The sequence below is a fragment of the Danio aesculapii genome, chromosome 14, assembly GCF_903798145.1.
Source record: "Danio aesculapii chromosome 14, fDanAes4.1, whole genome shotgun sequence".
In the NCBI taxonomy this organism is placed as follows: Eukaryota; Metazoa; Chordata; class Actinopteri; order Cypriniformes; family Danionidae; genus Danio; species Danio aesculapii.
This window is the reverse complement of record NC_079448.1, coordinates 9,751,261-9,764,875: the sequence shown is the minus strand read 5'-3', so window position 1 is coordinate 9,764,875 and position 13,615 is coordinate 9,751,261. Positions and strand designations below refer to the sequence as shown.

Sequence of the window (13,615 nt, the reverse complement as noted above, 5' to 3'; positions counted from 1 at the left end):
TTTGGAAAAATTATAATTTTTTTAAACACTAAAACAGACTTCTTAAATATAAAATGCTTCTGAAACATAAATCAACTTGATGCAGACACCTAAATAGGACGTCTCAGTCTTTTGGCCCACTTACATAAATTAACATTAAAAATTAAAGACCTAATGCATTGACTTACAAACCCTTTCCCATTTCCCGCATCGACTGATTTGGCCATTCAAATGTAGCTGTTTTTGTCATGCCAATGAAGCTCACAGAAAACAGAGGGAGGAGAGTTTGAGGGAGCAAGTCTGCGAGGAGGAGGAGAAAAGAGAGAGAGAGGGAGGGAGAAAGAATGCTATGATGTCACACCAGAGCTCTCAAATACAAAGCAGCCGAAAGAAACACACACACACATGCACGCACATTCACACACACATGCCGTTTCACCAACAACTCCACAGCACACTTCTCCAGCTCTGACTGTGAGTACGTTTTCTCTTTCTCAGCCACTTCAGCAGCGTCTCTTTGTCTTCATTCTCTCTTTATCTCTATCTTCTCTCTCTCTCAAACAACAGAGTGTTTTGTTCCAGTTCCAGAGTCTTGCTTTGTTTCTTTTAGTTGCTCAACTTTTGAGTCTTTGTTTAATCTTAACATGATATTTCAACTAGTTTCAAGCGCAGATTGTTGGTGTTGGTTGAGTAAACTGAGTGGTTGTGATTAAAAAAGAAAAAAAAAGCGCAGATGTTTATTATTTAGCACTCCTTTGTTAGTTTTGAATGGCTTTTGTTAGTTGTCTGGTGGCGAAACATGTCTGACCTGGTGCATGATTGGTTTTGAATACAGAGAGGCTCTTTGTTTGTGAAATGCTGTAGCGGAGTAGGATTAATTTCTGGCTGGGAGGAAATAAAGAAAACCGAGAGGTGGTTAAGCAGTGAAACGCTGTAGTAATCTGTGTAAACACTGACGGGACGCTGCGGGACTGAATGAGAAACTCAGCTAAATAAAGCCAAATGTTGATGCTGGTTCTGTTAAAGTCAACAGAAAGAGAGAGAGAGAGAGAGAGAGAGATCTGGAATCAAGCAGAACAGCCGGCTGAATCACAGACTCTAAATGTGAAAACTCACAGCTGCTCTGAGGAACATTTGTCTCAACAATCCTTCTTGAAACACAGCAGGAAATAAAATCACAGTCTCACATATAAAAACAATGTTTTTAATAGACAGCAATGAATAAATGTAGTCACTTTAAAGGAACACCTTTTGGAAATAGGCTTATTTTACAAGTGCCCTAGAGAGTTAAAGAGTTAAGTTTTACCTTTTTTTTATCCGTTCAGTCAATCTTCGAGTCTGGCGAGATCACTCTTAGCTTAGCTTAGCATAGATCATTGAATCAGATTAGACCATTAGCATGTCGCTCAAAAAATCTCAAGAAAGAGGTTTGGTAATTTTCCAATTTAAAGTTTGACTATTCTGTAGTTACATCGTGTACTAAGACGTTGATATTTTCCAGGTCGATATATAAAACTATATTCTCATTGTGGCATAAACATAAAAAAAATAGATAAATGTAGTCACTTTAAAGGAACACTTCACTTTTTTTGGAAATAGACTTATTTTACAAGTCCCCTAGAGTTAAAGAGTTGAGTCTTACCATTTTTTTATCCATTCAGTCAATCTTTGAGTCTGGCATGCATGGGCACTTTTACCTTAGCTTAGCATAGATCATTGAATCAGATTAGACCATTAGCATGTCGCTCAAAAATCTCAAGAAAGAGGTTTGATCATTTTCTAATTTAAAGCTTGACTGTTCTGTAGTTACATTGTGTACTAAGACTGACGAAAAATAAAATTTTCTAGATCGATATGTCTAGGAACTAAACAATATTTGTGGCGTAATAATAAAGAAACTTTGCTGCGGTACCATAGCCTAGAAAAACAGCAACTTTTAGTTTTCCATTGGTTATAGTACATGAAGTATCTACAGAATCTTTTAATAGAAAGATATCAATATTTAAACATCAAAACTCTTTTTAAAAATTTTGTTTGAGTGAGATGCTAATGGTCTAATCCAATTCAATGATTTATGCTAAGCTAAGCTAATAGTACTTTCACCAGACCAGTAGATTGGCTAAACAAATTCAAAAAACTCTAGGAGACTTGTAAAATGAGCCTATTTCTAAAAAAAGTGAAGTGTCTCCTTTAAGTGTGTCCTTTTAAGTCTCTCCATTGGCCTCCATTCAATTGCTGAAAGGTGTCATACCCTCTTGTGAAATTTGGATTGTGAGGAAGTGAGGAAATTTTTCACAGTATGTGATTTTCCTATTATATTTTTCTTCTGGAGGAAGTCTGGAATCAGAAAGTAGTTTGTTTGTTTTTATTTTAATGTAAAACTGTCAATATTATTAACCCCCTTAAGATGTCTTCTTTTCTTTTTGTGATTGGCCACAGAACAAATTTCACAGGAGAGCTATCAAAGTTAACTTAGCAGCTAATAAGTTAGCCAGTAGCAATGTCACTCAGTATAACGAAGTACTATTCGTGATCATGCATCAACCATTTCATAAAAACATATTTTTGTTATTTAGATATAGCTAAAGCTTCAGAAGTTTACATTTTCAACCCCCATAAAACACTGCTTGTCGTGTAAATAAACAGCAAAAATGCATAAATGTTTAGACTGTAGATGAAAGCACTGTTCCACTAAATAAAAATAATTTCATTAAAAAATAATATCATTATTTAAGCTGTTTTGTTTTAAATGAGGCTGAGAAGTTGATTAAGAGAAAATGTTAGTACTCGCAGTTTAACAACCAAAATTCTAAGACATTTTGATTGAGATTTTCCTTTTCTGTGAGTCTAAATAAATTCAATAAAAAGTAAAATAAAAATTCAAGAACTTCCAAACTTCCTGTAAAATAATTCTTCCAGTTTTTTAGTTGGATCAAATGAACCCTTCTAGTAATCTCAACATAAAATCAATCAAACTAACTAAAATTAAGTTAAACTGTTAAATTGGTAACACTTTAGTATCTGCACCAATTCACACTATTAACTACTTGCTTAAAGTGAGTAAACCTATTGCCTTAAAAGCAATAAGTTGACTTTAATTAAATATAAGATAAACCTGCTAAGGTAAGATAAAATAACTGTTAAGTTAATGTAATTTTATTAATTCTGCAAACTGTAATCACTTTTTACAGTGTAGTGGCTTATTACTGATTGTTTATTAGTACACATAAAGTACATATTCTCCATGGTCTTATTTCCTAATCCTACCCAATACCTAAACCCAACTACCTATTAATCAGTAAGCAGCAGCTAATTAATAATTGCTAAATAATGTAATAATAATTATGAGCTAAAAGTCAGTTATTGGTTATTTAATACAATTAACTGACCATTAACTTAATACCTATTAATACAGTAAGCAGCAGCTAAATAATAATTACTAAATAATGTAATAATAAATATGAGCTAAAAGTCAGTTATTGGTTATTTAATACAATTAACTGACCATTAACTTAATACCTATTAATACAGTAAGCAGCAGCTAATTAATAATTGCTAAATAATGTAATAATAATTGTAAGCTAAAAGTCAGTTAATGGTTATTTAATACAATTAACTGACCATTAGCTTAATACCTATTAATACAGTAAGCAGCAGCTAATCAATAATTACTAAATAATGTAATAATAATTATGAGCTAAAAGTCAGTTAATGGTTATTTAATACAATTAACTGACCATTAGCTTAATACCTATTAATACAGTAAGCAGCAGCTAAATAATAATTACTAAATAATGTAATAATAAATATGAGCTAAAAGTCAGTTAATAGTTATTTAATACAATTAACAGACCATTAGCTTAATACCTATTAATACAGTAAGCAGCAGCTAATTAATAATTACTAAATAATGTAATAATAATTATGAGCTAAAAGTCAGTTAATTAACATCGAGAATTGTACATTAAAATAAAATGTGAACAAAAAGCTAACTTATTCAAATTTAGGTTAAATTAACATAAAAATATTTGTCGCCATTACGTTTTGTCACAACATTTTTACAGTGAAGAAAAAAAACTACTCGAAACAAAACAGGAGCTTCATTCAGCCCCCTTAAGCTTTAAAAGAGCAATAAAACTGCTCTCTTCCTTGAGAAAGAGGAAATTAGAGTAGGAAGCTTTGTAGTTTTACGAGTGAAACCACCATGAATAAATGCAGAGATATAAAGTAGTCATCCATAAAGGGTGGCTGTGCATAAAAATAGCAACAGATACAGAAATGAATCCTTTTTTCACCTTCTCTTTCCTAATTCCAGACTGGAATCACATGGGCACAGTGTGGAACAGAACCAGCAGGCTCTAAAATGCCAATGCCTAAAAGATAGAAGGGGCTTTTGTGTGAAGAAAGGGCGATAAGAATTCCAAAAGGAGCAGAGAAAGATTTTCATCAGCACACTTTTTCAGAAACCTACAACACACACGTACAATCAAGCAACATGCTGCAGCAAATCCTGGCCGACATGTACATCGACCCTGATGTACTAGAAGCCTTGAATGAAGAGCAGAAGAAGATCCTGTTCTTCAAAATGAGAGAGGAGCAAGTCCGGCGCTGGAAGGAGCGAGAGGAGCAGGAGAGCAAGGGGGAGATCAAAAAGGAAAAGCTCCGGAAAAAGAAAGGTATGAACTGGCTCACACCCTTTCTAAGAATACTGCCACGTCTGTCATTCTGATGGCATCAGGAGGAGACAAAGACTGATTACAGTACAGCCAGAGGCTTTTGTATTTCTCGGTCAGGTCAAGGTGTTTGCTTTCAATCCTATTGTGTGTTCATAACTAGACTTCAAAGCGGGGTATTTATTGAGAATATGAAGCAGATTATTTTCATTTTGTTCTAATGACGCATTTTAGTTGAACTTGACCCTTGTGGAGAAGCTCTTGAACAATATGTTTGGAGATACCAACAAGATCTCATGACAATTCGGAACTTTTTGATTTAGTGACTAATTCGTAAGATCTCATTTGTAAAATTTAGTATGATTTGCTTATCCCCCAATTGGGTTTAGAGGTGAGTTTTGGTGCCATGCCTCCATTTTAAAATCATACATTTTCGTACAACTAAACTTGAACTGACAAAACATAAAATAGTTACGTTTCCTGGTGAGATCAGGCTGGAGAAACACTGCCGTTTACACACAGTTATTAAAGTTTGAATGATATCAGAATTTACAATGTTCATTCTGCTAGCAAACATTGTTATTCTTTAGGTGAACGATTCATCTGTGCATGATAATCCACTGAAAAACTAAGTTTGTTTTGATAATCTTCAATCAAATTCCAGTATTTGTTTCCATATTTGGAGTGGTAATCCTTCTTTATTGACGTCAACTTGAAGACTTAAGCGACAGTATTATTAGCCATGCCCCTCTTTATATTAGTTTGCTACAAGGGAATGATGCAGTAGTAACACATTACAAATACTCAGATTACTGTAATTGAGTAGCTTTTCTTAGAAATTGTAATTTACTAAGTAGTTTAACAAATGTGTTCTTTTACTTTCCCTTGAGTACATTTTTAGTGCAGTATCAATCCTTTTACTCATCTACTTTCCTTCAACCTGCAGTCACTACTTTATTTTTCTTGTCTATGGAGATTAGAAAATTCAGTCCAGTGATTCCTGTCCAATCAAATGGCACAGAAGGTAAATTGCATCATAATGAACAACCTCAACACATGGGCGATTTATAACTGCAGCAAACAGTTTGGAAGCATTAAAAGTGTCCCAAAGAAGATATCCAAAATCTTTACACACAATGACTCAGAGACTGTTTAGATGCATGCCACTGATGAAAAGATGATGGATGTTTACTTTATGTTGCCCGAAATGACCTTAAACAACCAGCAGGCACAAGACGTCAACTTGATATCAAATTGATGCATTTTGTTTGGAAATTAAAATCGGGTTGATGTCAGAACCCAACGTCAGACCGATGTCAATGTCCAACATCCAACCTAAAATCAACGTCTAATGATGTTACAGCTTAACGTTGTGTGGACGTTACCACTATGACGTCTATCAGATGTTGGATTTTGGTTGCCATACCTGATGAATCAATGTCAGTATTTGATGTCAATTTGACGTTGGTTTAAAATGTTGGCTTGACATTGAATAATGTTGTCCTTATAGACATTGGCTAGACATTGAATTTTGGTCACCTGACATCACTACCTAAATTTAACCTAATATTAGCGGCTTATGATGTTGTGTGCCTGCTGGACAATAATTAAATGCACTACAGAATGTTACGTTTACACACATCCACAAATGACATGTAAATGCATTAGCTTTTTACAGAGTAACACTCACTACTCACTACTCTTGAGTACTTTTGAAAGGTCTACTTTTTACTCATAATTTGAGTAATATTTTTAACAGATACTTTTACTCTACTTGCACTACATTTTTAGGCAAGAAATGGTACTTTTACTTAACTATGATTTTTCAGTACTCTTTACACCATTGCCATTAAACATACTGAAATAAGTCTCAGAAACTCTGGGTTCTTTAAAGAGCTTGAAAATGTCTTTACATAACCTAAAGTCATCACTTTCTTTTGAATCTTTGCATTATATTGTTATTTTCCTCGAATAATAATAGTATTTTAATAATAATAATCTAAAACTGAAGTTTGTTTTCATTTTGTTACTGATCAGGGTACACTCTCAGAAAAAAAATGGTACAATGTTGTACCAAAGAAGGTACAAACCTTTGTCACTGGGGCAGTACCTTTTTATGGAACAGAATTGTATCTTAAGACAAAGAAACAAAGTTGTACCATTGCAGTTTGTTCCTTTAAGGACATGATTTGTACCATGAGAAACCAAAATGTACCTTTGGTTTTTAAAACCTGCAGATACAATATTGTAGCTTCATCAAAGGAACAAATCTGATCCATGAAGGTACCACCACAGTGACAAGACACTTTGACCTTAACAGTGTCAAATGTGTTCCTTCATGAACTATTTAAAGGCATTTTGCTGTATCCAAAATAAGTCAATTTATTTTCAGTAAATATAAAACATCAAATACATTTTTAAACATTGTTTTTTTCTAAGTTTCTATTTGTTTAAATGCACCTTTTCCATTTACAATAAAGAATAAAAAATACTTTAATATAAATCAAAAGATCTATTTTTTGCTAAACATTTCGCAACACTTTCACAAAAATGTTAAAGAAATACATTTACAATATAAAACATTTTATTTTGTCCAATTTTCACACAATACCTTTGTAATCACTTAAAAGTTAATTTAATTTACTTAATATTAAAATAGAAATAGAATTATACAAAAGTATTGTAACGAGATAAGCACAATGTTTAATTAGTTTTACAACACTAAAATGTTGCATTGAACACTGCATAAGCAGGATTTTTGCCAGATCATGTGCATACGGGAAAGCAAATGCCAAAAGCTGGGAATATCAGTAATGAAAATGTATTTATCAGAAAATGCTTACCAAACGTTTATTAAAACTGCCTAAAATGTTTAGTTTGCAATACCTATAGTTTTGTTGTACGGGTTGTTTTGTATTATAGAACTTAATAATGAATGTTTATGAGTTTCTTTAAACATATGCTTAAAAATGATGATTTATATTTTAATAAGGAACTTATTCATAAAAACACTTTGCCTATTCATTAATATTTATTTTCATAGATATTGTAATAAAGGAGGAGTTGTCCAACACCTTTATTATGTACCTTTATTATGAGAACAATTGTGTACATTCATTTCAATTGTACCATAAAAGGTACAGAACAGTCTCATAAGAGGTCTTTTCTGTACTATATAAGGTACAATGTTTACAAAGGTACAAAACTGTTCCTTAAGGAACATTATTTGTACCACCTTTTTTTCTGAGAGTGTACATTTAGACAGGTATTTTGTCTAAATGCGTAAAACATATGGTGGATAAGTTGGCGGTTCATTCTACAGTGGCGACCCCAGATTAATAAAGGGAATAAGCCAAAAAGAAAATGAATGAATGAATGAAATTGGCCGTAGTGTGTGTGAATGTGCCTGGGTTGTGTATTTTCCACTACTGGGTTGCGGCTGGAAGGGCATCCGCCGCGTAAAACATATGCTGGAATAGTTGGTCGTTCATTCCGCTGTGGCGACCCCTGATATATAAGGAACTAAGCCAAAGTAAAATGAATGAATGAATGGACAAACCCAACTGTTAAAAAACAATTAAAAGATTACTGAAAAATAAAAACACATTTGGCCCAAAACTGGGTTCCAGCATTTTGATAGATTGTACAGATTCCAAATAGTTAAACAGTTTTGTCATTTAAATATTTGCGTAGCTCTACTTCAACATGTTTTATACAGCGTGAACACATTTAATCAACAAATGATTCGGTTTTATTACATCTCTTCTCACCCTTTTATGCAAGTAACACACGAAAGATGTACACAATTAACTCAAAACAACACACCCTCTCTGATGTAACCAATACTAGCACAAAATGTAATAACATCGATTAAAGTCAAGCACATATTTTTGAGACTAAAGCAAATGAAAGATCCTGAAATAGCCACATTATTACAAGCACAAAGACATCCTTTAGCTTCAGGGCCGAAACCTGAGCCAAATTTCCAGCTTTTCAATCCCGACTTTGCACCACAACAGTGTTATCACATGCAAATCGCTCTGCAATAGATTACTGTTTATCTCCATCGCATCAGCATTCACAAGTAGTTGAGCCTTGATTTGGGATCTAACCCCCTTTGATAGCACAGGGGCCCGGCTGCCATAAATTCCTCTAAACATTTCATGTCTTTCTAACACTTTAAAGCCTGAGGATGTGCTTTAATTGAGATTTGGGCTTGGAATGTTCTCATGAAGCAGACCAGATGTAAAAATAGAGCAACGTGGAACTGACATGTAAAAAGAGAGAGAGAGAGAGAGAGCAAGGAAAGGAAGCCAAGAATGTTAAAAATGACAGTATGTGGAAAGACAAAACCATTCAACAGAAACAGCTACTAGCTTATTATTAGAAACCAATATGCAGTCACTTGAGAATGGACTCAAAGTTGGAGCAGTTTTCCTGGATCCAAAAAAGGCATTTTATACTGTAAACTATAACATTTTAATATTAAAATTAAAAAGAGTTTAATATATCACAATAATGTCTGTTGTGGTTTGTTTCACATTTAAAAAGCTGTGAATGAGGTGTCATTATTAATAATGTTAAGGTGCTGTATTTAAGTTTCTCACTGTTCTAAAGCATCAAATACCATAATATGTTAGCAGATATTTAAGAAACATGCTAACATACTTGTTTATCTGAAAAACAATGCGGAAGTCACATATTCTGCTTTGAAAATATACATTACATGCCAAAACGGCTGTCTTTGTTTTGGTTCCTTTAACCCGCCCAATGCCAGTTTAACCAATTATATTTCAGCACCCCAGGTTACCTTGGTGGAAAACCGCATATTTCATTTATTCAGTCTGGAGGGCTCTCAAAGTGTGTGTCGCAGTGATAAGCGATTTGGCAGTTTGCACCAGATGAAACAATTTAAAGAGAGACTTATATACAGCCATTCAGAGGCACAGAATAGTGCACTTACTGCAATCCAATAAAATTATCAGGTTTATAATGTAATTAATACATATTAAAACTCTTTAACATCATTAAATGTACATGCTGAATCACTGATATGTGTTGGCTTGCACAGTCACAGTTCAATTTTAAACGGTTTATTTTATTTTAAGATCTGAGGTGAACTGCTGCTGCTTTCAGTAGTATGGCAATGAATGTCATGTAAAATGGCATTCAAACTCACATTATTAGCATTTAACACTGAATAAAGCACACGAGGTGCACCTGAGGTGATTATTGTCAGTTTATCTGCTGTTCAGCTGCCTGCAAGTAATAGAAGTCATTTCTAAAATATAAATTTCAGAATGTTGGCTAGAACAGAAACTCCTTTTAATATGGAAAATATTCCTTCCATCGCTTGCCGTTGCTTCTATTTAGAACACGATTTAAATCAGCCTTTAGGTTCGATAGTCAGGCTTGCTCCTGTTGGTGTCCTCAATCTGGCAACCTGCACTTGTTTGTGTTTTGAACCAGGCATGCAATACCTAGTTCAACCACTGGGTGTCAAACTTACATACTGCACCTTTAAGTCAATTCCTTACATTATTAATATAGGGGTTCCTCAGGGAACAATTTTGGGATAGATTTTTTTGTATATATAAGTTATATTATAACGATCTTCCAGAAGTGTGTCCTGATGCTAGCCTTGAAATGTATGCTAAGGACACAGTTTTATACGTATCTAGGAATTATGTGGAAACAAAAAAAAAAAAAAAAAATTGAACAACAAATTTAGAGCCTCCCTTTTAATTTTAAATACTAAAAAGACAAACAATTTTATAGTTTTCAATTAAAAATATCAGCAACACAATCAAAAATACAAAAAAATTTGAATAAAAAAATGATTAGAGGACAAGTATCAGAAGAAAAATATCTTGCAATGGTTTAAATTTTAAAAGTCATGCTAAAAAGTTGTGTAAAACAATTAAGGCTAATAACAGTAGTTTAAGAATAATATAAAATTGTTAGATGTATGATCCTGCTCTTTTCTTTTAATTTTATGATATTGTCATATAGGGTGGCATGGTGGCTTAGTGGTTAGCACTGTTGCCTCACAGCAAGAGGGTCACTGGTTCGAGTCCCGGCTAGGCCAGGTGGCATTTCTATGGAGTTTGCATGTTCTCACCATGTTGGCGTGGGTTTCCTCCAGGTGCTCCGGTTTCCCACACAGTCCAAAGACATGCGCTATAAATGAATTGGGTGAACTGAATTGTGTAAAGTGTATGGGTGCGAGAGTGTATGGGTGTTTCCTAGTACTGGATTACATCTGGAAGGGCATCCACTGCGATAAACATACGCTGGAATACTTGGCGGTTCATTCTGCTGTGGCGACCTCTGAAATAGAGACTAAGCCGAAGGAAAATGAATGAATGAATTTTGTCATGTGGTGTATGGATTACCTATTTGGTCTCAGACATATCACTCCGTATTTAATCAGGTTGAATCTCTACAATAGAGCATTAAAAACATGTAAAGAGAAAGCGAATACGATATCATCATCGTCAGATCCTAAATAAGAAGTCAGTTAAGCTCATTTTGTCTTTTTTCATTGTCTAAAGTTTGTTTTTAAATGGTCTTGCCCCTATGCCTCTATGTAAATTTGAGAGATTCCAGGAAAGTTATATATTGCAAAACATGATTTGCTCAGAGTGTTCTCTCAGTTAAAGGAGTTAAATTTTGGAATTCATTGTGGGACTGCTTAAAATTCATTGTAGATTATAATCATTTCATAACAAACCAATAACCTTCCTAAATCAACAACCTTGTAGTTTCAGGTCTAGTGTATCTGTTTTAGTGTAGTCTGTGTAATTTATAAAAGCCCCCACACAGTAAAAAAATATCTGTGAAATAACAGTTTCAGTATTTTGTGATTCACAAGAGTTTTCTGTTTATTTACGGTTGTGAATTGCATTATGAGATGTCGACTCTGCTATGTCGACTTTTGATGTTGAAAATTCAACTCTACAGTTTAACAAAGGGACTTTTATCGACAGTTTAGTAGATTGAAATAATATAATGTACACTACCTGCTAAAAGCCTTGTCGGTGATTCCAGTGGTAAGAGCAACAAATAACAACTTGACTTCTAGTTGATCATTTGGAAAAGTGGTAGAAGGTAGATTTTTCCAATGAATCATCTGTTAAACTGCATCCCAATTATCACAAACACTGCAGAAGACCTATTGGAACCAACATGGACCCAAGATTCTCATAGAAATCAGTCAAGTTTGGTGAAGAAAAAATCATAGTTTGAGGTTACATTCAGTATGGGGGCATGCGAGAGTTCTGCAGAGTGGATGGCAACATCAACAGCCTGAGGTATTAAGACATTTGTGCTGCCCATTACATTACAAACCACAGGAGAGGGCAAATTCTTCAGCAGGATAGCGCTCCTTTTCATACTTCAGCCTTCACATTAAAGTTCCTGAAAGCAAAGGAGGTCAATGTGCTCCAGGATTGGTCAGCCCAGTCATCAGACATAAACATTATTGAGCATGTCTAGGGTACGATAAAGGAGGAGGCATCGAAGATGAATCCAAAGAATCTTGATGAACTCTGGGAGTCCTGCATGAACGCTTTCTTTGTCATTCCAGATGACTTTATTAATAAGTTATTTGAGTCGTTGCAGAGATGTATGGATGCAGTCCTCCAAGCTCGTGGGAGTCATACACAATATTAATTGTTTTTCCACTGCACCATGACTTTATATTCTATACTGTACATTATTTCTGTTTAGTGACAAGACTTTTGTCTAAGCAAAGTCAGACCTTACTGTCCTAATTAAGAAATTAAAAATCAGTCATGATCATATTTTATTTTGGTAAAATAAGCACAATCTAGAGGCCTTTGCCTTACATATAAGCCACTTTTTACATCAAATGATCAAATAGAAGTCAAGTTATTATTTGTTGTTGCTAAAACTTGGATAGGCGACAAAACGTTTGTCAGGTAGTGCATAAGAAATAATATAAAGAGAAATAACTCTGTAAAATAACAGAAAATGTACTGGTAGTTTATTACAAATCTTTGTACCGTAATATACAACACCAACCCAGACAATACATCAGTTTAACGTATTAGAAATTGTAATAAAAGTCACTTTTTCAAACTTTTTCGAGATTGAAAGTTGTTGGAAGAAAGATCAAGGTCACATAAAAGCATTCAAAAGCATAAATAAACAGTGAAAAATAAAAACATGAATCACAAAATATGGAAAACTGCTAATTTACACACATATATATATATATATATATATATATATATATATATATATATATATATATATATATATATATATATATATATATATATATATATATATATATATTAACTGAATTGACAGGCATCTCGTGCATGTAATGCTTTTAACTGAAGCTAATTAACAGCACTTGTCCATACACTGTAAATATATATATATATATATATATATTTACAGTGTATGGACAAGTGCTGTTAATTAGCTTCAGTTAAAAGCATTACATGCACGAGATGCCTGTCAATTCAGTTAATTCTATATCTGTCATTATATAACATTTCTTTTTAAACCACGACAATGAGTTTATGTAACATGCCATACATTTGGAATTTTAAAACACATAACATCTGTGAGAACCTGAACCCTAGTTCCTCTGAAGTGAAAAAAATAAAACATTCAGTACAAGTTCATGACAATGGAATCCAACCAAACAGGAATTGACGTTAGCCGGTACATTGGCTTGGGGACGTCAACGTTCTCATAAAGCGTTCCTATCAATAGCGCTGGTATTCTCTGCCGGCTTCTGTTTTTCAGCAGCAAATCACATGGGCCACATGTGACACAAGGCCTTTTGTGATGTGTTTTTCAGTTCTTGCACAAAAAGAGAGCCGCCGCGTCACAGTCCTGCAGTGTGGGTCTCATTCATTTACTTCGAGTTCACAGTTCATGTCAATGGCAGCATTGTGAAACACAGCTGTCTCTCTTTTTCTCTC

General features: G+C 34.0%; 1 protein-coding gene across 1 annotated transcript in view; it reads left to right on the top strand.

Annotated features, from left to right (window-relative positions):
• The first annotated feature begins 353 nt into the window (after positions 1-353).
• zgc:92242 (uncharacterized protein LOC436899 homolog) overlaps positions 354-13,615 on the top strand; it is a 40,130-nt gene continuing 26,868 nt past the window's right edge. Inside the window, exons 1-2 of the mRNA XM_056472252.1 lie at positions 354-453; positions 4,295-4,655. Coding sequence (XP_056328227.1) covers positions 4,475-4,655 — 181 coding nt within the window. The 5' untranslated portion in view covers positions 354-453; positions 4,295-4,474. The remainder of the gene's footprint in view (positions 454-4,294; positions 4,656-13,615) is intronic.